Source organism: Oxyura jamaicensis, chromosome 2 (genome assembly GCF_011077185.1).
Source record: "Oxyura jamaicensis isolate SHBP4307 breed ruddy duck chromosome 2, BPBGC_Ojam_1.0, whole genome shotgun sequence".
Classification (NCBI taxonomy): Eukaryota; Metazoa; Chordata; class Aves; order Anseriformes; family Anatidae; genus Oxyura; species Oxyura jamaicensis.
In genome coordinates this window covers 95,652,610-95,674,897 of record NC_048894.1, presented here as the reverse complement: position 1 = coordinate 95,674,897, position 22,288 = coordinate 95,652,610, and the positions used below count along the sequence as shown (strand labels likewise).

Genomic DNA, 22,288 nt, shown 5'->3' with positions numbered 1-22,288 from the left:
TTTATAATTACATAAAAATGTGTCCTAAAGCAACGAGGAGTATAATTTGAACTATAAAATTATTCTGTTCTTTTTTTAGAGAAAGAAAAGTTGAATGCATTTTTAGATTTTAAAAGCTTAGGCAATAAAATACCTCTACTTTGCTGTGGACAAAAATTTATGTCAGAGGAGATGCCTGCACACAGACTATTCCTGCTAGTTGTGAATAGCTCATATCTTCTTAAAACCATTGTAATTAAAGAGATATTTTTGTATCTTATTATATTTGATATTCCAGTCAAACAAATATATTTGCATTTCTTCTGAAAAAGAATATATTGAAAAAAAAGAAAAGTAATCCTTCTCCTTTGTTTATAAAGATGACTTCACAGAATGAAAACGATTGCTTTGGGAAAATTAAGGATTGCAAATTATTGCATCCTGAAGGGCATTAATCAACACAGTCACTTATTATGTATATATATATATAAAAAAAGATTTTGAGAAGCAATTGCTCATTTGATTGGGACATTATCTCAACTTGTTGCAACTTGTGTAAATATTTGGGGAAAGGACTAAATTGGACATGCTCACCAAAATAACTTGAATAATTATATCGTGATTTGATTAGTTATATATTTTAATCAAAACCCCAACCAAAACAGACTGACTTCTTTACTTGGAGAAGTGGATAAAATGTAGAATTGACAACAAGAAGATAAAAATATTGGTGGGGACAACTTTAAAAATATTTCTCCCTTGTTTTGTGGTTGGCTGGTACTACTGAGAAATTAGCTCACCAGAGAACGTAATAGGTACCACCTTTTCCTTGGTGTTTAGTTCTTTCTCTTCAGGGGCAGATAGCTTAATTTATGGTATGGAAAGTAGGCCACTTCCAAAAAGACTCTGACCACTACGTCCAGATGACTACTCCGTGCGTTGTATATACAAACTGTTGTTTTTTCTAAATGCCATTGAAGAAGGAGTTGCTGCCTCAAGTTTTTTTGTACCAAACTGAGTGACGTTGTGTAAGCAAATATTAAAAAAATGCAACAGACTTAACATGCTGGCTGTGAGGTAGTGGCACCCCCAAGTCCAACGCACCATGGAGCAGTGCCCTCCTCTATGCACCGAGCTGATTGCGGCTGTCTTGCTCAGTATCGCTGCCAGTTACAGGACCATCTTCCTCCTTACAAAGAGTAGGAGATTGGTTGTTTGTTCAAAGCAGATCATCTTTAGGCTGATAGCTGAAGTAAGGACTTCTTTGCAGAAAGCTGTATTTTTTATGGGATGACTCTTCTGAAGGAGCAGTGTACAAAGAGACCGGGGAATAGCATTGGTCATAAAATAGCAGAATGTGGGAGACCCAGGATGGGTTCAAAGGGAGGTTTCAGTACCAGAGGCAAGAGCTTTTACATCACTAGGGAGCATGTCATTGACAGGTGAATCAGATGAGGTCATACCGTGCAGACTGGAAAAAGAAATGGATGTAGATGAGGGGTGACCAGGAGCTTAAAGATTGCTTTGAAGTAGGGACCTTTATTTGTCTTAGTTTATTAAAACATAGCACTTTTGGTCATTTAGAAGATATATTTGGTCAAGATGATAGTTGCTTCGTAACCACAGAAGGTGTCTGGTGCTTTTCCATAGTAAGCTAACGAAATGGCTCTTAAAACTGTTACAGCAACTCCGAGCCAACATGAGAGAGATGGAGAAACTTTGTTTGCGAGTCCGACAGGAAGACATCCCTGTTCTGCAGAGAATGATAAATCCAGTGAAAGAGGAAGCTTCATCTGCCATAAAAGACTTCCTACAGCTCCATTCTGAATCTGCAGAAGAACTTAAAAGGCAACTAGAAGGACAGGAGGATGGCTCTTTAACCAGATCTGTAACTGTAGGAGGAGGTAGGAGAATTTCATTTCTGTATCTATTGTATCTATAGTGTTGTATTCAGTGAGCATTTTCTGACCAGATGTGAATGAAGTAAACTTAAGAGAGATCAGTTGAATAATAATAGTTAATCAATAAGTAGATTTTCTTTCCCTACACCACACTTTTCTCATGATCTGTTGAGTTTTGATAAGTGGAAGACACTTCTAATTATCTTAAGAAATCGAGTAGGCGTGGCCTGCCCTGAGGAAGATCCCATAGCCTTAGGTCTTGGAATTGGAGACGGTTCCTAGAAAGAATACTTACTTTCATGTTTCACAGTAGCTCGACTTCTTTTTCCACCCCTGTGAATCACTTGATCATGTGCAAGTAATCATTTAGGCCATTTTCATTGAATCAGTGCTTTCTACATCAAAAAGAAAACAATTTTTGTGTGACAGACATTATGATGTGCCACTGCTGAAATGTGTGGAAGGGTGGACCAAGTCTATATATAAAGGAGAATATCTCTTCCTGTAGCATTTGATCTCGGTAACTGACAAGAAAGCAGAAAATATTACAAATCTGTTTAAATAAAAGATTTTGAAATCACACTATAGAACAAACAAATGAGATGTTTGCTGGTTTTCCCTTCTTTCCATACAAAATGTCTTTCATTCTTTGTTGTACCATTCTGTCTTCGGGGGAAGCACGCACTATGCTCTGGCACTGGCTAGCGTTCTCTGTTAATAATCTGCGAGAAAGTTGATTATATAAGAATTAAATCCTTCTACATAATAGTAATTAGATTGATTGTTGCAGTAGCAACATTGTTTAAAGTTGTTTGGAAATGTCATGTCTTTAACAGTGAAAGTATTTTCAGTCAATGTCATTGTAGAAGAACCTGCCATCCCGTTTGATTTCATGGCCCTTCTTGTTGCTATATGAAGAACTACAGGGACTGTTTCAAGTGTAATTAACGAGCAAGGAATTCTAACAGGGAGAAAAGAAAAGTGGATTTGAAAGACTGGGCTTGGTTTTGAGAACGTCAGGTGTAGTAGTTATGAAAGTCAAATTACATCAAATACGCAATTCATATATTCTTACCAGACCAGTAAAAAAGATTGAATAGGCTTTTGACATACAAATTTTGGCTGTTTTCAACACCTTCACTGTCTTAGTTTTCAGGTATTTGTGAACTGATTATTCAGGAGTTTATCCTTTGTGGGTTTCCATGTCTGGCTATTTACTGCAACCCCCTTCTCCTCCAAAAAACGGAAGATAACTGAGTTATTCTCTTGCAGTCCTCCAGGATCCACTTAGTACTCTCCACAAGTTCTCAGAAATATTTGAACTTTCAGTGATTGTTTCTTAAATACTTGAGAATGAATTTCATCAGACCCTCAGGACTTGAAAACATCTAGATCATCTAAATATTTTTAACCTGTTCTCTTTATGTTTCAGCCTATCTTTTTTGTTTACTTGTTTTCCTCCTTATTGAAATTAATTGCATCAAGCATCAGATTACAGCTTCCTTTTCTGTGTAAGGACTGACTTCATCTTTCTCCGGGTCATCATTCTTTCTTTACCTGGCACTGCACCTACTTATACTTCCTTTGTCTTCCTCTAATTTTAATGGCATTCATGAAAACTGCCTTGCTACCATTTATGCCCTTGGTAGTTGTAATGTATTTGTGTCTTAGTCTTCCTGATATTAACCTTCCACATTTATATTATTGTTTTGTACTCATTAATTGTCTCAAAGTCTTGACATCCAAGGCACTGAACAGTTCTTGCTGAATTCATAATCCTTTCCTGTGTTGCACATTTTCCTCTACATCAGGACAATTTGCTGTTACCTTCAGTATAGTCTACTTTACTAGTGTCTGTTAGCTCTCCTGCATTCTTTTACCCTTCAGGAACTTCTTCCCCATAACTTCTATTAATCCATTTGCTGAATTTGTTTCTACTTCTTTTGTGGGGAGCTCATTGTCTTTGGTCTTACTCTAAGGTTTAGAATGGTGAATTCTTGTATTCAGTGATCCCCATCATCCGTATTAGCCATCGCTTCCAGGCTCTTTGTGAGCTCATCTGTGTTACAATCAGAATAAAATTTAAAACACCTGTTCTCTCGGTAACTTTCTGCAGTTGTCCTCGGTACATTCTGCTATTTTATTGGAAAGGCCTTGTCCTGGCTTATTGCTTTTCTAACAGGTACATGGATGGCAAACGGGAACTACAGTTTAATTTCAAAGAACAGGACTTTTTTTTTTTTTTTTTTTTTTAAAATTTAAAAAACCTTAAAATATGGAGGAAATTGAGCATACCCACACTTTATAAAGAAGAGAAATTGATCATGTAGATTGTGATGAGAAGAACAGAAAAATATTACTGGAGTGACATGCTCCTACATGTCAGCTCAAGAATACAGAAATAGCTCATCCCATTTAAAGTGAAACATACAGTCAGGCAGACAACTAAATATAATTATATAGATTTTTTTAAAAAAAGTTTCTCTGACTATGAAGGCAGCTCTGTTGAATTGCTAACACAGATGCAATATATTGCCTGTTCTTTTGTGCTTAGAGGCTGCAGTCCTGAAAGCAAATCTTGGCTGCTGATCTTAATCAAAGGAGCTTCAGCGTGCCCGTTCTTTGTAGCATGTTGCTTCCCATCTGGTAGGGAAGTAAGGAGTTTACAAATTCAGATAGCCCATTTAGAAGGCATGTCAGCGAAATGATGTAGGTCCTTCCCCCCCCCTTCACCATCCTCAGCTCAGATCCAATAGAAATGGAATTTAATTGCATTTTAAGCAAATATTAACAGAAGGTCAGGTTCTACTCTTAAAATTACTGAAGTCTTTTAACCAGTATATTGAATCTTGCAGAGCATTAGATTTTTATCTTGACTATAATGAGGTGCGAAGCTGCTCTTTGAAATCTTGCGGAGGTGTTTTGTATTACTGCATTTCTGTGGAGATGCTGTAAGTGGAACTGCTGGAGTCACTTCCACTCTCAGTTCTATTAAAATGGGTTAGACTTGATAAAACATGAAGTTGTGAATATAAATTTCGTACTCATGCTTTCAGCCCAAATATGACTTCACTTTTTTTTTTTTACCTTTCTTAATCTTTACCTTAGATCTTTGAAGAGAGAGAAGAATGTGTTTAAGAATTTTTCTTTTCAGTAATTTTTAGCTATTAGAAAATGACAACAGTGTAATCTGACTGAAAACTTAAGTTCTCCTAGCTGTGTGCCATTCCAAACCTTCAGTATTATTTATGTATTTTTAGGAATGTGCTCTTCTGCAGTAGGTCAGCAGAGCTTATTAAGGACAAACCAGAGCAGGGAACATAATTTGTAAGGAGGCAAATTTGCTTAATGAGTTTTGTTTATTTATTTATGTATTTATTTTTAATTATGAATACTTTAGCCACATGCATGCTAAGGTGGTTGAAATTAATGAGGGAAGAGTACGCTTTTCTTGGTGGAAGAAACTGGATTTTGAAATAGGATTATGAATCACTGAAATGGAATAAAATGCTCGAAACCAATGTTATATGTTGGAATATTTAGCAAAATTGGTTTATCCAAAAATGCATACGCTTTGATACAGGATTAACTATATTGAAAAGGGAAAAGGAGTATTTTAGAACTGCTTATATATTGTTAATTATGACCAGCTAGTATGCTGAGCTGAATGCACCCCAAGAAAAGGGCCAGCCATACGCTGGGGTGCCTCGGGTATGGCGTGGCTACCTGGTCAGGGGAAGGGATTGTCTCGCTCTGCTCTGCGCCGGTGGGTCCTCACCTCGAGTATGGTGTGCAGATTTGGGCACCATGGTATAAAAAGGACATAAAACCATTGGAGAGTGCCCAAAGGAGGGCTACGAAGATGGTGAAGGGCCTAGAGGGTAAGACACGTGCGGAGCAGCTGAGGTCCCTTGGTTTGCTCAGCCCCGAGCAGAGCAGGCCGAGGGGAGGCCTCATGGCGGCCTGCAGCTCCCTCACAGGGGAGCGGAGGGGCAGGCGCTGAGCTCTGCTCTCTGGGGACAGTGACAGGACCCGAGGGAACGGCATGGAGCTGGGACAGGGGAGGGTCAGGGTGGGTGATAGGGAAAGGTTCTGCACCCAGAGGGAGGTCGGGCACTGGGACAGGCTCCTCAGGGACGTGGTCACAGCACTGAGCCTGACAGAGCTCAAGAAGCGTTTGGACAGTGCTCTCAGACATAGGGTTTGTTTTTGGGTGGCCCTGTGTTGAGCCAGGAGCTGGACTCAGTGATCCTTGTGGGTCCCTTCCAACTTGGGATATTCTGTGTTTCTATGATTAATTAATCTGATGTTACAGATCAAAAATATGTTCTGGAAGAACAGGTGGTGATTGTAAAAGTAAAGTGCCTTCTGTGTCTGGATTTTTAAAGGAACAGTGGTAGAAATAATTAGAAAACCAACACCCACATAAAACACTGCATCACTTATTCTACCCTTGTTGCTCTGCTTTTCTGTGTATTTAGTAATTATAGCTGGGTATCGGCTTCAATGTTAGAACTGTATTGATCTGAGAGTAGTAAGATTTGGTCCCTGCTGTATTTTGAGATACTAGGATAAAAATGTTGAGAAATGGACAAATGTTATTGAAAATGCATCATTTTTATTTTAATTCCATGAATAAGCATGCTCTATTACTGAATTTTTATCAAGAAATATTAATTTATTTTCCATTGTTCGTATCTATTGTAGTAACAGTCATATAATATGGTTACAGTACCTTGGCACATTCATTGTTTCTAAGGAAGACTTCAATGTAATATTTACACTTCAATACTGTTAAAAATATCTAACCAGTCTTCCCTACATTAAGCTTTAATACTAACCTCCCAAGAAAGTAAACATCAGTCTCCTGTTAAAGTAGCTGTCTTCCTTCAGGCATTGTAGTTGTCTCAATTAGCATGATCTTTGCACCGTGTTTACATACATACATACATTCTCCAGCCTGCTTTTCATACTCCCAAGCTATTCCTTAATCCTCGCTTATGATAAGCCAAACTTGTTATTCTTAATTACCACTGAATTACTTGTCCATAAATATTCACTTGTCCATTACAGCCATAATGGCTCGAGACAGGGCTCTTTGACTGGAGGAGGTATGTGCGTATCTGTTCATGATATCTGCTTTCCCCATTTTTTCCCACAGTCTTTTACATTCAATCCAGATGATTTAGAAAGGAAGATGCTTAAGGATATCCCCTTTACACCGTAGAGGTTTAAATGTTTGCTATCCTTGCAACACTGTTACGCAGTGGGACAGAGCAAGAAATGTTTGTCAGCACACTGCCTAGTTTTCACTGCTTTTACTTCAAGAACTTTTTTCCTCTGGCTACTTTTAGACCCAAACGACTGACGATCTAACTGGTAGCATAAAAATCAATCATAAATAATTGTCCAGCTTTGGAAGTGAGGTGTTTTTATGTATTGTATGTGAATGAAGTTTTTGTCCCAAGCTCAGTTTTCTTCTGCAAAATTTTAAAGCTCAGCTGATATAAAAGCAATTAACTGGGCCTAAATTCAGCAGTATAATTTCTTCATCGTTCTGATTGCGAAAGTGCGCTGTTAGAAATGAACCCATTTCTTTGGCAATAATTTCCTTTTAAGAAACTGTGCAGTGCTGTGAGTGAGACTTTGCCCTGTGTGAGAGTTTTCAGGGCTGTTGTTAAGCTTGAATTAGATCAAATAGCAATTTAGTGATGAGAAACGTTAAGAGCGAGAAAACTGCAGTCTGATCAAGTGCATTTATTTGTAAATGTTTTTCGTGTTTTTCATTCAGAAACTTCCTATAACACAGAAGTGAAGGATGGGTCCCAAAGTTTAATCCAGATTTATTCTCCCCTTCCTGAAATACCTCAGAATGAAAATGCAGCTGAGTCCTGGGAAACTTTAGAAGAGGTATGCTGGAACTCCCTTACAGCTGCATTGGTGCCCTTGTTTTCAGCAACTATTCCAAAATAACGTTCGGTTTTTTATTTGTAGGACTTGATTCAGCTTAGCCAGTTGGTGACTGAGTTTTCTGTGTTAGTCAACGTAAGTATTAATTCTGCATTCTCTATTAGATAGAAACTTGTAAAATAAATAAATAAATAAAATAGTGAATGGATAACACCTAGATGGGGAACAAAAGATGAGCAGTGCTTCTGTCCATAATCTGAACTCGGACCGAGCTAGCTATCTCTGGATAGCAACAACAGAATAGCAGAATGACATTAACTGAATTTATTCAGTCCAATATTAAACAAATTGAGACTACAGAATCCTAGTGGCTGTTAGGAACTTCAGGGAGATGCCCATCACTGAGCGGAGGCAGAGCAGTGTCCCCACAGTTAGCTGAGGTGCCTGCGCAAAGCTCCTGTCTTTGCTACTTGGGACCTGTGGTAAACGCGCCTCTGGTTTCAAAGCCTGCTCATTTGATGCTTTCCAAAGTTGTAGGTGGTTCATGTAATTATTACAAGTTGTCTAGCACTAAAGTGAAAGGTTTTCTTTTAGTTTTCAAGTAGTATCAGAAGAGGAATGTGCAAAAGAATTAGTTTAACACACACAACTGCCTGTTATGGTTAGAAAACAAATAGCTCTTCCTTCAACAAGCTGTTGCTACAAATATGTTCCTGGTTGTCCTGTTGATTCAGAATCTGTCAAGGTAAAATTCTGAGGAGACAGTATGCTTTTGGTTCAGCACTAGTGCTGGTAATTACTCCTAAGTTCTTGTCACCAGAGCAACAGCTGATGTTCTAGCCAATGCCCCTCGCCATGTGGTGCACCTTAGAGCAAACACTGCGGTGCCAATTCATTCTTAACATTACTACTTGTAATCATGAGGACAGACTTCAACAGACTTCACTGCACAGGTTGGATGCTTTCCAGGAACTTTTAATCTCTGAACTGGGAGTACGAGGCAAAGTCTGAAGATTCTCTCACCGTCATGCCCATTCTTTACCTTTATAAACGTGGCTTTCAAATGGTTTGCATCTTTGTCGCCCCCAGTTAGTTCTCAATGTTTAATTACTCCTTTGCTAAGAGGAATTTAAACAGACGGTTCTCCTCTGCTAGGAGAGTCGTGTAATCTCCTTGCTGTTTGGTTAGGTGGGATAGATGAGATACCCTTTCTGCCGAACCTGTGCTACTTCACATACAAGGTTTGTTGGGCTGGAAAGGGATTTATTATTTATTGCCTGTTCCAGGAGTGGGCTTTGCACAGAACCAACATTAGCTATACTAGCAAGGGCCTGAAGTGTTTGATGGCGTGGATTAGATGGTAGATGAAGATACCAAAGCTGGTCTCAGCAGTTTCTGAATTAGGAAGAGGAAAGAGTTCTGAGTGCCTTTTATTGAAGGTGAACATCAGTCGTCTTGTTATTTTGTAGCATAAAATAGCCTGAGTACTGCTGAGATTAAAATAAAAACAAAGAAACCCACAAAACCCTCTGTCTTCTGAGGGAAACTGCAGGGGAATCTGACTGCGTTTTGAGAAAGGATGGATGTAGGATTTTTTTCAAGTGAAAGAACAGTGACACAGAGAGCAGTAGCGAGTATTATTTTCAGTCGTCACTATTATATTTGTAAAATTAAGTCGCTACTTTATAATGTCATACTGAAATATTTCTATTTAGATTTCCTGATATTGTATGCCGCTTTGTACGCTGGAATTGGTACTGATCTTATAAATGCTATCTATATTTTTTTTGGCACATGAAGCTCAGCAGGAAACAAAAATACTAGTTTGGATTGTTTTGCCCTTTGGAATGCAAGTTCATCTATTCACAGGAAAGATTTAGAAATCATATGTTATGGGTTGTTTTCTCTAACAGTAGCAACATGTTGTGTAATATTCACACCGTATTATTACTTGATAGTTAAGCTTTTTTTTTTTTTTTAAGAAAGTTTGTATTTCCAGCACAGTTTATCAGCTACTATTAATGAACCACCATTAAGGCTGCATGGCTACAGTGTGTGGCAGATGAAAGCGGCTGTGGGGCCCTGATTACAGGCATTAAAATGGTGTGTATTGGCTCACTGCTGCTTCCCAGCAGGCTGCCTCACTCATAATTCCTTTGCATCTAGTCTCAGCAGGAGAAGATTGACAGGATTGAAGACCATGTCAACAGCGCTGCTGTGAATACTGAAGAGGGAACCAAAAACTTGAGGAAGGTAGGGATCTGCTCCTGCTGGTGAATCAATGGTACTCTGCCTCCCAGCAATCCTCTGTATTAACCCCATTGATCTGCCGTCTTTAATGCTGAGGGAGCCAGCAATTAAGGAAATAAGGAAGAAATGGCCCACAGGTAGCAGGGAAAAAAAAAAATCAATCCCTCTTGTAATTTTCTATCACATCCAGGCTACTAGAAAATACCTTTTTTTTTGTTGTTTTTTCTGCAAGTCACATTATATGATATTCTGATGCTACTTTGGCGCACCTGTAAGACGAGCGTGCAACGATTGGCTCACATGAATCGAATGTGGGACAACAGGCTGACGATGACATGCAATTCCAATTTATATGATGTCAGTGAGAGTTCCTAATAAGCCACAAGCCTACACTTAGGCATGTTGTTGAAAAGTCTGAGCATTTTCTCAGTTTCTCGTTGGATTTAATGATGGAGATAAGGTAATAAGTAATATATGTAATCAGCCAGTAGCATGTCAAAAGGTCTGGTGCCCAAATGCATACAAGAGCTCTCTTTTGAATTGGTTTCTGGTACGTCCATGTGGGATCGTAGATCATTTTTTTTTAATACTAATTTTTAGAGTGTATTTATCACTGAGCATTCAGCTCATTGCCAAGAGCTATGAATGGAAAAATGCACATCACAACAGGCAAGCATCCTAATTCTTTTTTTTTTTCCTCTCTTTCTTTCAGGCTGCAAAATACAAGCTGGCAGCTCTGCCTGTGGCAGGTGCTGTCATCGGTGGCGTGGTGGGGGGTCCTATTGGGCTCCTTGCAGGCTTCAAAGTGGCAGGAGTTGCAGCTGCACTTGGTGGTGGGATTTTGGGCTTCACAGGTGGAAAATTGATACAGAGAAGAAAACAAAAACTGATTGAGCAGGTCTCTTCCAGCTGTCCAGAGCTTTCTTGCCAAAGAGCCAAAAAATCCAGCTGAAGTATAGATTCTTCACGACTAGGAACAGAAGCGTAGTAGCTGTGCTAATGACAGACTTGCAGCCTTACTTTAAATACAAGGCTGAGTTGTGTGAACTCGTGTGAAATTTTGCCAGCAGTACTGTTAACGTGGGGGGGGAAACTAATGTCAGAACTTCGGAGCTTCCTCTTTTCAGATGTGATAAGTAACATCAGTCTTTTAAGAATTACCTGGGTAACTTCTTTTAATTACAGAATTCTGAGGTGAGATACATGCACAGCTGTAACGATGGATGACAGGCGTTTCATGCCAATTCGCACAAAACATCTTTCAGACGGTACAGAGGGAGAGCCTTGGAAAACCCTAGTGCTTTCTCATGAACACCGCCCAGAAGCTGGAGCTGGTATTGTAATTAGATTATTATAATTATATTTTTATTCTAATGCCTGTCCTCCAGCAACAGGGAAATAAGCTCCCATCCATCTTTCATGTTCAGAGTGCTTCAAAATTTACTTTCCTTTATCAGAATTCCCAAACGCCTCCTGTGTGTGCCTGTTCAAAAATTGCACAGGGAAGCATTAGGTGCTACCAAGTAAGGTTAAAATGCTGGGTGAGCAAGATGGAGAAAAAATGTGTGTATAGCCAGCATCTGTCTGAATCAGTCAACTCAGGTCAGCAACATCATCAGTTTTTCCCATTTTCTTTTTTTTTTTTTTATTTTAATTTGTAAACTCCCCATTTGTGCAAAGTGTAGTTCAATCTTAGCCTCAGAAGCAACCCCTGAGGACTGCCATCACGGAATACTCATTTTCTATGGCTCTTTGGCTCCTTGGCACGTCTCAAGAGCACCGCAGACAGAACAAAGTGCCAAACCCTAACCCTTCTGAGCCAGAAGCCTCGGCTTGCTGCAGCAGTGCTCCTGGCTAGATGCTGCTCTCAATTCTCATAGCCCGGCACCAGCAGCACTCTGCTGGGAGAGCTAAGTAGCTTCACTGGAAGGCGGTGCTGCAGCAGGGCCCCCTCCCTCAACAGTATTTTATCCCTCAAAGGTACCATTAGGTGCCAGGAGAGAGGGTGGTGAAGCAGTGAGGCCCCACAAGTTACCTGTTAAATGCTGCCCCTGGCAGCTGACCAGATCCTGGGACTAGTTTGAAAATGGCAACCTGATACTGTTTGCTTTACAACAAGTAATCCGTGTCTGATCAGGTCAGCTGAGCGCCTCCTGCAGAGTGCTTTTTCTGAGACTTCTGTTCCCTCCTGCACTGCATGGCAGCCTCTCAACCTTTCCAGTTGAGATTTCTGGGACATGCTGTTCTCCGGAGCCTGCATCGGGTTCGGTACTGTTTATCCTTACCTTCCTTATTTTGCGGCTTAAGAAGCCGTTTGATCCTGTAACTTCTGTTACAGGAGTGCTACTGTTTTTATTTTCACCTGAGCTTCCTATTCAGCACCTGGTGCTACTTCCATCCTTCCAGGACAGTTCCCACACTACTGCTGCTGCTGTTAGGAGGAACAGAAAGGCGAGTGGGGAAGCTGCTGCTTTATGTTTTTTGATTGTTCAGTTCATCCTGAGTGCTGCAAGCTTGCTCGAGTCCTGTTTTTTTAGGTGAACACTGAAGTCAGTGTTCAGCGCTAAGGTTCCCGAGCAGGGAACCCTGTACAAGGAAGCATACTTCAGAAAAAGCTCCCTTTTTTAACCACTGCTTTGATAGCATCATTGGAAGGACCTGTCTGCTAATGGCAGATGGTAAGGTTTTGTGCCTGGAGATACTGTAAGCAACTGTTAGTTACAGCACAAGTACCTTTTTCTGAACAGTTCTTCTGTATTACTTTTAAAATCTGATTGAAATTGCTATCAGTCAGAGCACGGTGTCTATTTTAAGTAGGAATGAGGCTCAGGGAAGCAACGTGTACTAGAATAGTTTTCACAAGTAATCACGAACGTTGTCAAAACTGCACGTGTTAAAGCCACAGTGCCTACATCTGTAAAATCAGCTGGAGTGGAAAACTGACCCAAGTAATTGAGCTCGTTTGTGCCTGTCATGAAAAAACCCTTTTCTTTAAGCACGTCTGCTTCAGATGTAAATACGTTTAACGAGTCTGTAACAACTTCACACTATGGCTGTTCATTCCTGTGATGGGTAATTTGTACAGTTAAAGGAAGAAACCGAGGAAGTTTCTTAAATAGAAAATAAGTTCTTAAATAGAAATTATGTTTGATTCTTTATATGATTTTAAAAAAATAGGTCTGCTTTCCTACGATGTTTCTAAATCGCGTGCATTTAAATGCCAGCAGCCATATCAGAGACGTTGCAGGCTCCACCCTCTCCTCCTCAAGTGGACAAGCGCCAGGACAATCTCAAGTCAGAGCTGAGCTACTGCTACAGCTGATACAGAGTCAGCTTAGTAGGGGCTCATTTCATAAAAGATCTAGCACAAAAAACATTCTTCCTCCTTGCGTCTTTAAGAAAGCAATTTAAAAACGTCGTGTACACACTAAACTTGGGAGGCTGTTACTTAAGCCATGATTTTCAAAGTAGATGGGTTATTTACATATGTGAAAAAAATGTGGGCATCTGAGTAACCCAACTAGCATTTAAATGGCTAGGGATGTTAGTCAGAAGATATGCAAAATATACATAATTCTTTCAGACCAAATAAAAGTTTTTGCCTATCAAGCTGTGTAGCATTTATTTATAATGTCACTTTATATTTCCTTTCAGCATCTAAAAGCTTAATCCTTCAGAAATTTTCTATTATTAAAACAATTATGTTACTAACATTTAGGGATCCTGTACTGAGTTACCAAACGCACGCTTCAGCTATTCAAATATTTACATTGACTGAAATCAACACAAGTTCCTAAAGTGTCTCAGGCATCCAGGAACTGGTACTGAAATCGACTCCTGGAGTTTAATTAAAGAAAGAATTTGGAATGATTTTGTTCCGTGGGGGGATAACCCTAACGTTGTTTGACAGCTTCCCATGATAGCCTGGAGAAGCGTTGAAGGGGTGCTTAGCTGAGCACTGAACGGTTAACACCAGTGCCACACATGATCAGGAACTGAGGGGCTCAGTTTGAAAAGCTCACATTTTGTGCAGCACTCCCTGCGCGACATGCTCTACCTACATAAAGTCTTCATATCATCAGATCCGTCAAAAGCTGAAGCGATGCTGACCACCCTGTTAAACACAAGCAGACTTCAGCCGTTCAGCCTTCTGCTTGCAAATAGAAAAACCGCTTAGAAGTCAGCAGTACATCCAGGTCAAGGGTTAGCAAGAACCCAGGAGAATCTGGCCCAACTCCAACAAACACACAACAAAACGACTGACACAAACCATGCCTCTCACTGCCGACCTGGTGCAGAGATGCCTAAGCTGTAGGAACAAGGCCTGACTCAGAAAAACAAGCATGGATTAAGAAGGGGGCTGGAGGCAGCACATCTTTAACTACCCAGCTGAAAGCACCAGCCCTTGGACCGCTGACTGCATGATCAAGTAGCATCTCTAGGAAGAAATTCAGTCGTCTTCCACCCAACAGCATTCATGAGAAAGAACCCAAAGGGAAAACAGGAAATTCAAAGGATTAAGACGAGCGCTTTAAGGCAGCATGTGGGAACAGACTGATTTCAGATGCCTTCACAACTGGGTTCCGCAAGCAGCGCCTGCGTCAGGTAACAAGCGGCAGCCTTAAAACCCTTCCCCTGCTGCCATCCTTGGATTCCAAGGGGAAGGTGGTATGACTCAGCTGCCACAAGTGCTCCATTTGGAATGAAACAAGCTAAAAGCTTTTAAACAGCCTTGCTCTACCCTTGTAGCTCCCAGTTCTGTGTGTGCTCAGCTGTATCTCAGTGCTGGTCAGCGCTGACACCTGTCTCCTCAGAATCCCCCCCAAGAAAGCTCGTGTGCCTGAGGCTGCGGGTGCTCCACTGAGCAGGCTCTGTGGGGATCAGCTTTTGGCACAGCTGCACAGGGCCACGTGGCTCTTCTCAAATAGCCGAGCAAGAATCCAGAATATGCAATAAATAAGGCAAAAGCCACATGGGAGTGAAACGGCTTGGAAGGGTGGTTTGGCAGGTAAACATCTGCCAGGAACACTGTCGTAACACTTGCATAGTGTTAGGTCATTTAAGACACATCAGACATTTAAGACTGACAAAAGAAGACAGCAGGACGCTCCTAGTCCTCTCCTACTTTGAAGGGTTTGTAACATCTGTGTTCCTTTAACACAGTTACGCGAACAGTACAGTCATTCCAGGAAAGCGGAGCAGGTCAGTGCAGCCCTATCATCCAAAACACAGCCATCATCATTACAACTCCTCCTCTCCTCACTTGGTTAATAGCCAGGACTGTTTAATCGCTCGACCACTTAGACCCAGTAAAGCACCACACAAGATTCTGTAAAACTTTAATTTATTCCCTTCCCAAGTATCCAGAATAGAAGACCCTCTTAAGTTGGAGAAAAATGTGACAAAGAAAGAGATTACCAGGATAGCTGTTCACATGAAGAAGAAGAGAAAGCACGTACTACCAAGATTACACAGAAAACAACCCAAAAGTCCTATTTAATGGGATAGTGCAAGTTAACAGCATGTCTCTGGCAAGGATACCTTCATTTGGATTATAAAAGTTTTACAGAACAGAGTTAGATCAAGAGTCTGGATGGGTCTCTGGTATTTTACTCTAGCATTAGGAACGTACTGTTTGAAAGATGCTGTACAGAATGACCCACCAAACAAATGTATTTACAAGCCTGGGGAGAAAAAAATTATTTTTCAGTTTATTCAAAATAAAAATACACATAGAATTATGAAAATATAGGTTTACTATTTCCACCACACAGAAGTCAATGCTGCTGTCTGAAAGGCTTGCAAGATCATTTCAAGTTTTTAAAGTTCATCTTTTTCCCTCAATAAGGTGTACCTATGTTCACTGGGTGCCAGCTTCTGGAATGAACTCTCTGGTGGGCTGCTTGCTAAATCCTGAATTGGCTGAAAAACACAACAAACCGTAAAATGACTCGTTAGACACTTTTATAATCAATTGCCTCCATTAAATGAACTTCTGACAGGTAGAGGAGTGCGCAAATAGCCAGCGTTCTCACAAATTGAGCTTTGCTTTAATTATTATTTTTTTTGGAGACGGACTAAAAGTCCCAAGTAGGTAAATACACATCCAGACATAAATTAAGTACCATCGGTTAAGGACATTGCATTTAAGGACATTTCCTTTGTTAGCAGATCTCTAACTGCCATCATGTAAGTTTCTGTACAAGTGATTAAAAGACTTTCAAATGCACCCTACTGTAGATTTGTTTCAGTATCTACTACTTGCTTTGAAGGTATTTTGGTCTGTGTGTTTGTTTTTGAGATACCAGGGCAAAAGTACAATCACCGCCAAAGTATTTTGGAAGTAATTTCCTGTGAAAACCAAAAAATTAAAACCCGCATGCAACTCAAGGGACATGTATGACTTCGGAGAGCAAGCTCCAGCTTAATTTCCACCCACTGTTTCCATTGCACAGGCATACACATCTTCCACAAGATGGCAGGATGCCATATAAAGATGAGAACGCACACAAACCTAGGAAACTAGATCGTGTCCCCATCCTCCCTCGGAAAATGCACACAAGAGCCAGCGTGCAGCTCTCGGCATCGAGCCCCTGCCCAGATGTGCGGCAGAATCCAGGAAGTCAGCAGGCTTCCTCCCTCCCCGGCCAAACTTGCTCCACGTTGTACTGGCCTCCAAGTATGTCTAGCCCCAAGCTAGACTAGCCTGTGTCTCAGTCTCCTGCTCTGCTTGACACTATTTCCTCCAGCTCCTCCCACTGACCTGAATTCAAGTTGCTCACTGAATTCCTGGGAAACACTGGAAGTTACCAGTTAAATGAACTAACAGGGGGAAAATTCAGCCTTCAGGTTTCCACGGCCAATCATCACAGCGGACAAAAGCTGTCATTCTCCCTGCCCAAGGCAATCTCTCCCGTCTCCTGTTCCACAACCAACGTGCCGTGCCTCCTCTCCAGTGACTGCTGCTGTGGATCCCTCCAATCCCTCGACTTGCTTTCCATTTACGAGTTTACTTGAGCAGCCTGTGCATTGGGCAAGGTGTTAGGACAGCAGGGGGCTCAGCTTATTTCAGCATCACCAATGCCTACTGCTGTTCTGAGGCCAGTTGCTCACAACCACACCTTGGGGCCAGCCACCCACAGCGCGCTGGGAACAATTCCTGACTCAGAAATCTGCAGGCTTTTCATAGAATCACAGAATGGCTTGGGTCGCAAGGGACCTTAAAGACCATCCAACTCCAACCCCCCTGCCAGGGGCAGGGATGCCAACCACCAAACCAGGTTGCCCAAAGCCCCATCCAGCCTGGCCTTGAACATCTCCAGGGATGGGGCATCCACAGCTTCTTTGGGCAACCTGTGCCAGTGCCTCACCACCCTCTGAGTGAACAGTTTCCTCCTAACATCTCTAAATCTCCCCTCTTTTAGTTTAAAACCATCCCTCCTTGTCCTATCATTATCCCAAGGCACCCCAATACAAGGGGAAAGGGTCTCCTCTGGGACCAACATGGCTCTTAGTTGTTTTTATACAGTCATTTCGATACTCAGGGCTAGACTATGTAACATCTATTTCTTTAGATAGGCTCTGAGGTAACGAGAAGGCTGCCTGACAGACTTACATTTGCACCTTTCAGCATGACACCAAGTGCATGAGCAGAGGGGTGTATCATGAAGACCCAAGACTGAGTAAGACAGACTGGGCTGGGCTGAGGGAATCAGAGCTAGAAAAGTCCTTTTTCTGCCTACTGGATAAAGCTAAGCTCTGAGGTGCTCCTGAGTTGTGTCTGAAGAAGGATCTGGAAGTTATGTTCCTGAAGAGATCCCAGGAGTGGCTGCCACGCGTGTAAATATAGAGTATAATCATCTTTAAGAAGAATAGTAAGGAATCTACACTGACAACTGCAGTCTGTGACTACTATTAATGCCACTTTTTACCTGTATTAATAAAAGAAATAAGCCCCATTACCACTTCTCACTCCTTCGTTGATGCTCTAATATCTGCCTCCTGCTTGGACTGGTGACTACAAGTCAATAAATACAACAAGTGATGCTTCCACTTAGAAGCACCCTCTCGTACGTTATGTGGGCTACAATGTATTTATGGTTTTATACCTATAAATATAAATATCAGTTTTCCCTACTGAAAATCAAATGAAAACGTAAGAGCAGCTTTGTAAGCTCAAAGCAGTTGTCTAGCCCGGTATCTTTCCGTGGAGAGAACAGATATTCTTACACTCTTCCTTTATACAAGGCAAATAGGTAGTGTATTTTGGCCTACTGCTCTCCCTCCCTTTAACCAAGAGAAGCTTTCAAAGAAAGAGCGCAGCAGAAACGGCAACATTATGTTTCTGTAACAGATTTCTCTTTCAGAAATAAAGTACAGCTATGACAAGGAGAAAAAAAAGTCTTCATTACATGGCCAAATTACATGTATTTGTTGTAACCTTACCTGACCAGGTGCTACATCAGTTGGATCAGGGCCGTGATGAAACTCTCTATGCAATTTTCCAGAATGCAAGTCTAGTACAAATTGCTTCAGTTTACCTGGAACTCTGCAACAAATTAAACAAACGCCCACATGTTTATTAGAAGTTAAGTCCAAACACAGAAGACAAAGCCTACGGCTTAGAGCAGCCAACTTGCGTTCATCCGGCACACTATGCTCACTTTCAAGTGATTAACACAGGACAGAAAGCAAAGGGTTTGTTAAGGTATCCTACCAGCTTCTTTTTCTTTCCAGTGTCTCTGGAGAACACAGCAAGTATTTCATCTTTTCAATAACTCCCACCGCGTTGTACTAGCCAATAACTTCATTGTGTACTCACTTCAGCTCCCCACTAACCGTAATGTAAGGGAGAACAGCAGGCTCCAAGTGCACAGTTTACAGATACAAATGACAGTTGGGTAGCAGTATTGACAAAACATCTTTGAAAGGTTCTCCACTGCCTGAGTAACTGCATATACACTAGAGATAAGCACTAAGAGGATATCAATTTAAATCTAATCTGGAATCATCTACTGTCACCCACAGCCAACGTGCTAAACTACAGCATCCAATTTTATCTGCGAGATGTCAGATAGGCCAAAAAGCTTAAAAGGAGGAGTTGAGCTAATAAGCATCAAAGATGAGATTAAAAAAAAATCAACATGAGCAGCACATGTGCAATCAAAAGATAGCTTATGGAGCTAAAAGATGGAGACAGGTTTTGTAGGGAGTCTTTCACGAGGCCAATTAGGAAAGTGGGACAAAGTGGGGTGAGGCTGGCTACCAGCTGTATTCCAGATCATTATTCAACTCTACGGACAAAAAGTAGCTTAAGGTCGAGTCAGAGGGTGCCACTAACTGGAACTAAGTGGTAGCACCGTGGCACTTTGAGGGACCTCTTCCCTTCCCAAGCAGGATCAGGAATTAGCACTGAGGTAGAGAAGGGTGTTCGTTCCAGCCCGGTTGTACAGACAGCAGAATCGCTGCTCCTTGGGCTCCTAGGAGCCTACGGGTCAGCCACGCTGCTGAAGGCATGCCTCTCCAACCTCTTCTCCTCCCCTAACACAGCAAGGGCATTTGGTGTCTACAGCCCCTTGTAGCTCCCCAGTTCTCCCTGAAAATCTCCAGCTGATTTGTTGAGCAGTCTGTTATCACCTCCAACCTGCAACAGCAGGATGAATAGGGCCAGGCGGCCGAAGGAGGAGGAGAACATGCTGGCTGAAGGTCTGATTTGCCTCTGAAGCAGCTGTTCTCCACGACTCTCTAAAGAGGATAGCTGCAATACCAGTTGAGGAAATCAAGTGTGGGCATCCAAACCCTACAGGTTGGTGGCAGCAGTGAGATTACAAGAAAGGAAAGTCTGGGGAAAAAAAAAAAAAGACCAGAAAAATGTACTAAAATGGCAGAAATCCTCACAGGTAACAAAAAGTCTTAGCATTAACATCTTAAATGATCTCCAAGCACTCTTTGTTTCCAAACCGTTTATTACGTACGTCTAAGTATCAGCTCCATCTCCCAGAGCAAGACTGAATAATTACTCATCACCAAGCAACTGTCTCCAATCCTGACATCTCTCTCACCTTCATTGGTATGTAACAACTGGTATACAAACAGGCAAGTAGCTGTCATTATTCTGATTGTGTTTCACAGAAACAGAACGTGTAAAACACGTAACATCAAAGTCTAAACTAAACATCTCTATCACCCCTCTGTAAGAGATAATGATTTATTTTAGGACTGTTTTCAAAGTGACAATGAAAAGAGTGATTTCAAAATGCAAATCACACTTTTTTTTTTCTAAAGCACCGACACATGCAGTGAACTTGATCTTCTTCCAAAGAAATAGGAACAGGAGGAGCAAAATAAGCACTATGAATTTCAACGTGCATAGCTTCACATAGTTGAAAGGCACTACTACGGTTGCTATTACAAAATAAATCAACGGGCCACACTTCTAGCCTGTGGAGAATTCTGGGGAAAAGGTGGGCTTGAACTCTCCTTCCCAACGTAAACATTTTGGATAGGAAAATGCTTGCTGGAATGGCAGAGTTAGACAAGGTTATGTTGACATTGCACGTTAAGTCTGAGCTTTGAATTCTTGGCTTTGACCAAAACAAATTATAATTAAAATATTCTGAGTTTTAAGAGCAAGAATGGGCAAAAACTGAAGTTTTCTCAAAGCCTTGACCCCTAACCAGGACTTAGCAAGCCGTGTATATGGAGGTATCTCCTTTGAGACATGAAATAGAATTTCACACAACCTGAAGACAAAAACTTGAAGATTTCTTCAGGTCCCTGAAGATGTGTACATATCTTCACTCCTCGACAGAAGCGGAGAAACTAAACATCTGCTTCCTATGACTGCTTTCAAGGCAGCACAATATGAAAAGACAGGCTGATGTAAAGAGGAATTATCAAAGTGGTATTGCACGTAAGCACCCCAGCACTTCTCCCTCACATATTTTATTGAGATAATCTGCCACTGATCGACTGTTTCACACACTGCACTTTGAAAGCTTCAGAAACCCAGGCAATAAGGATTTCTCTGCCAACATAGTCCAGGCTAGACTAAGGCAGGAAGGTTGGGATCGCAGAGCAGGAAAAACCAAACCAACAGGCTTCTTACACGGGGTATTTTACAGGAATCATTGCCTAACAGCAGTTAGACATTGTGTGTTATTTTAACGCTTTTAAAGTTAATTGCTACATCTACAGCAATGGCACTAAAAATACCACGTCAGGTTCCAAATACTTAAGTATTAAGGAAAATAGCAAACCTTTGAAAGAGCAGCAGCCTTCTAAAAACGAATCTAAATTCTAATTCTAAAATTGAACGTGAGATTCTCTTCTAAGACAAAAGCAATGAACTCCATTTAAACAAATACATCACAAACCCAGTCATATCAACCTAATACTCTTAAACTGACTTGTACGCAGGCAGCGTTACCTATCCCAGATTTATTTGTCTTCCTATTGTAAACCTGTTTAAAACATAGGCATGTGTTTTCCTTTGTTCTTCTCAACAGAAAAAATAACATGCACAGAGAAGAATACTTACGACAGGTCACTGAAGTCTGGAAAAACATACATGTGCCTAAAGCTGTCAATAGCAATAACCGGACAGTCTGCTGGAGTCTTCTGAATATGGAGGAGGGGGTGCCTGAATTTATCACAGTCAGCATGGAGGAAGTTTATTGTACCTTAAAATTGTGAGCAGAGAAAAATCCATGTTGAAATTTATTTATTTTGATTATCCTGAATCCTACTCTAAGTTTTTTCATAAATAGTAGTACAAAGGTGGAGATCCTAAATAGATCCAACATACAAAACTTGAAAACAGATTTAAATAACCAGGAACACTAAAATAACAGATTTTCTGAAAGTGTTTTTGGCTACAACACAAGCTGAATTTGTGTTTTACTGCCCTCTCAAACTGTATGAAATCATTGAGACACTAACAATTTCTGAAATAGTTCCTTAATAAGAAATTGTTTCAACTTTAATCACTTCTAGAGGAATCAATCCTCACCATCAAGAAGCACATAAAAGGATTCTGTTTGACCTTTGCTTCCATTCTACATTGAGTTCATCTGAAAAAAATCTGTAGTAATAAGGAGTTGATACAAACCTTTTTCACTTATTAGCTGCCGTGCAACCTCCTGTTGGAATTTCTCTAAACTCTCCAAGTCATCCTTCATGTGGAAAAGTATGAGAAAAGGAAGGCCTTCTTCTGTCAGTTCCTGAACAGAGAACAGAAGACAAGTTTC

The 22,288-nt window shown here is 40.9% G+C and overlaps 2 protein-coding genes across 4 annotated transcripts in view; one reads left to right on the top strand and one right to left on the bottom strand.

Annotated features, from left to right (window-relative positions):
• STX17 (syntaxin 17) overlaps window positions 1–11,354 on the top strand; it is a 30,166-nt gene extending 18,812 nt beyond the window's left edge. For all 3 annotated transcript variants that reach the window (XM_035317159.1, XM_035317158.1, XM_035317157.1), the window contains exons 4-8: window positions 1,664–1,883; window positions 7,672–7,790; window positions 7,875–7,925; window positions 9,957–10,043; window positions 10,753–11,354. In XM_035317159.1, the coding sequence (XP_035173050.1) occupies window positions 1,664–1,883; window positions 7,672–7,790; window positions 7,875–7,925; window positions 9,957–10,043; window positions 10,753–10,992 (717 nt within the window). In that variant the 3' untranslated portion in view covers window positions 10,993–11,354. The remainder of the gene's footprint in view (window positions 1–1,663; window positions 1,884–7,671; window positions 7,791–7,874; window positions 7,926–9,956; window positions 10,044–10,752) is intronic.
• Window positions 11,355–15,367: 4,013 nt separating this feature from the next.
• The window catches only part of ERP44 (endoplasmic reticulum protein 44), a 52,255-nt gene continuing 45,334 nt past the window's right edge, over window positions 15,368–22,288 (bottom strand). Inside the window, exons 9-12 of the mRNA XM_035317161.1 lie at window positions 22,150–22,261; window positions 21,580–21,721; window positions 18,486–18,588; window positions 15,368–15,962 (exon numbers count right to left, since the gene is read on the bottom strand). Coding sequence (XP_035173052.1) covers window positions 15,861–15,962; window positions 18,486–18,588; window positions 21,580–21,721; window positions 22,150–22,261 — 459 coding nt within the window. The 3' untranslated portion in view covers window positions 15,368–15,860. The remainder of the gene's footprint in view (window positions 15,963–18,485; window positions 18,589–21,579; window positions 21,722–22,149; window positions 22,262–22,288) is intronic.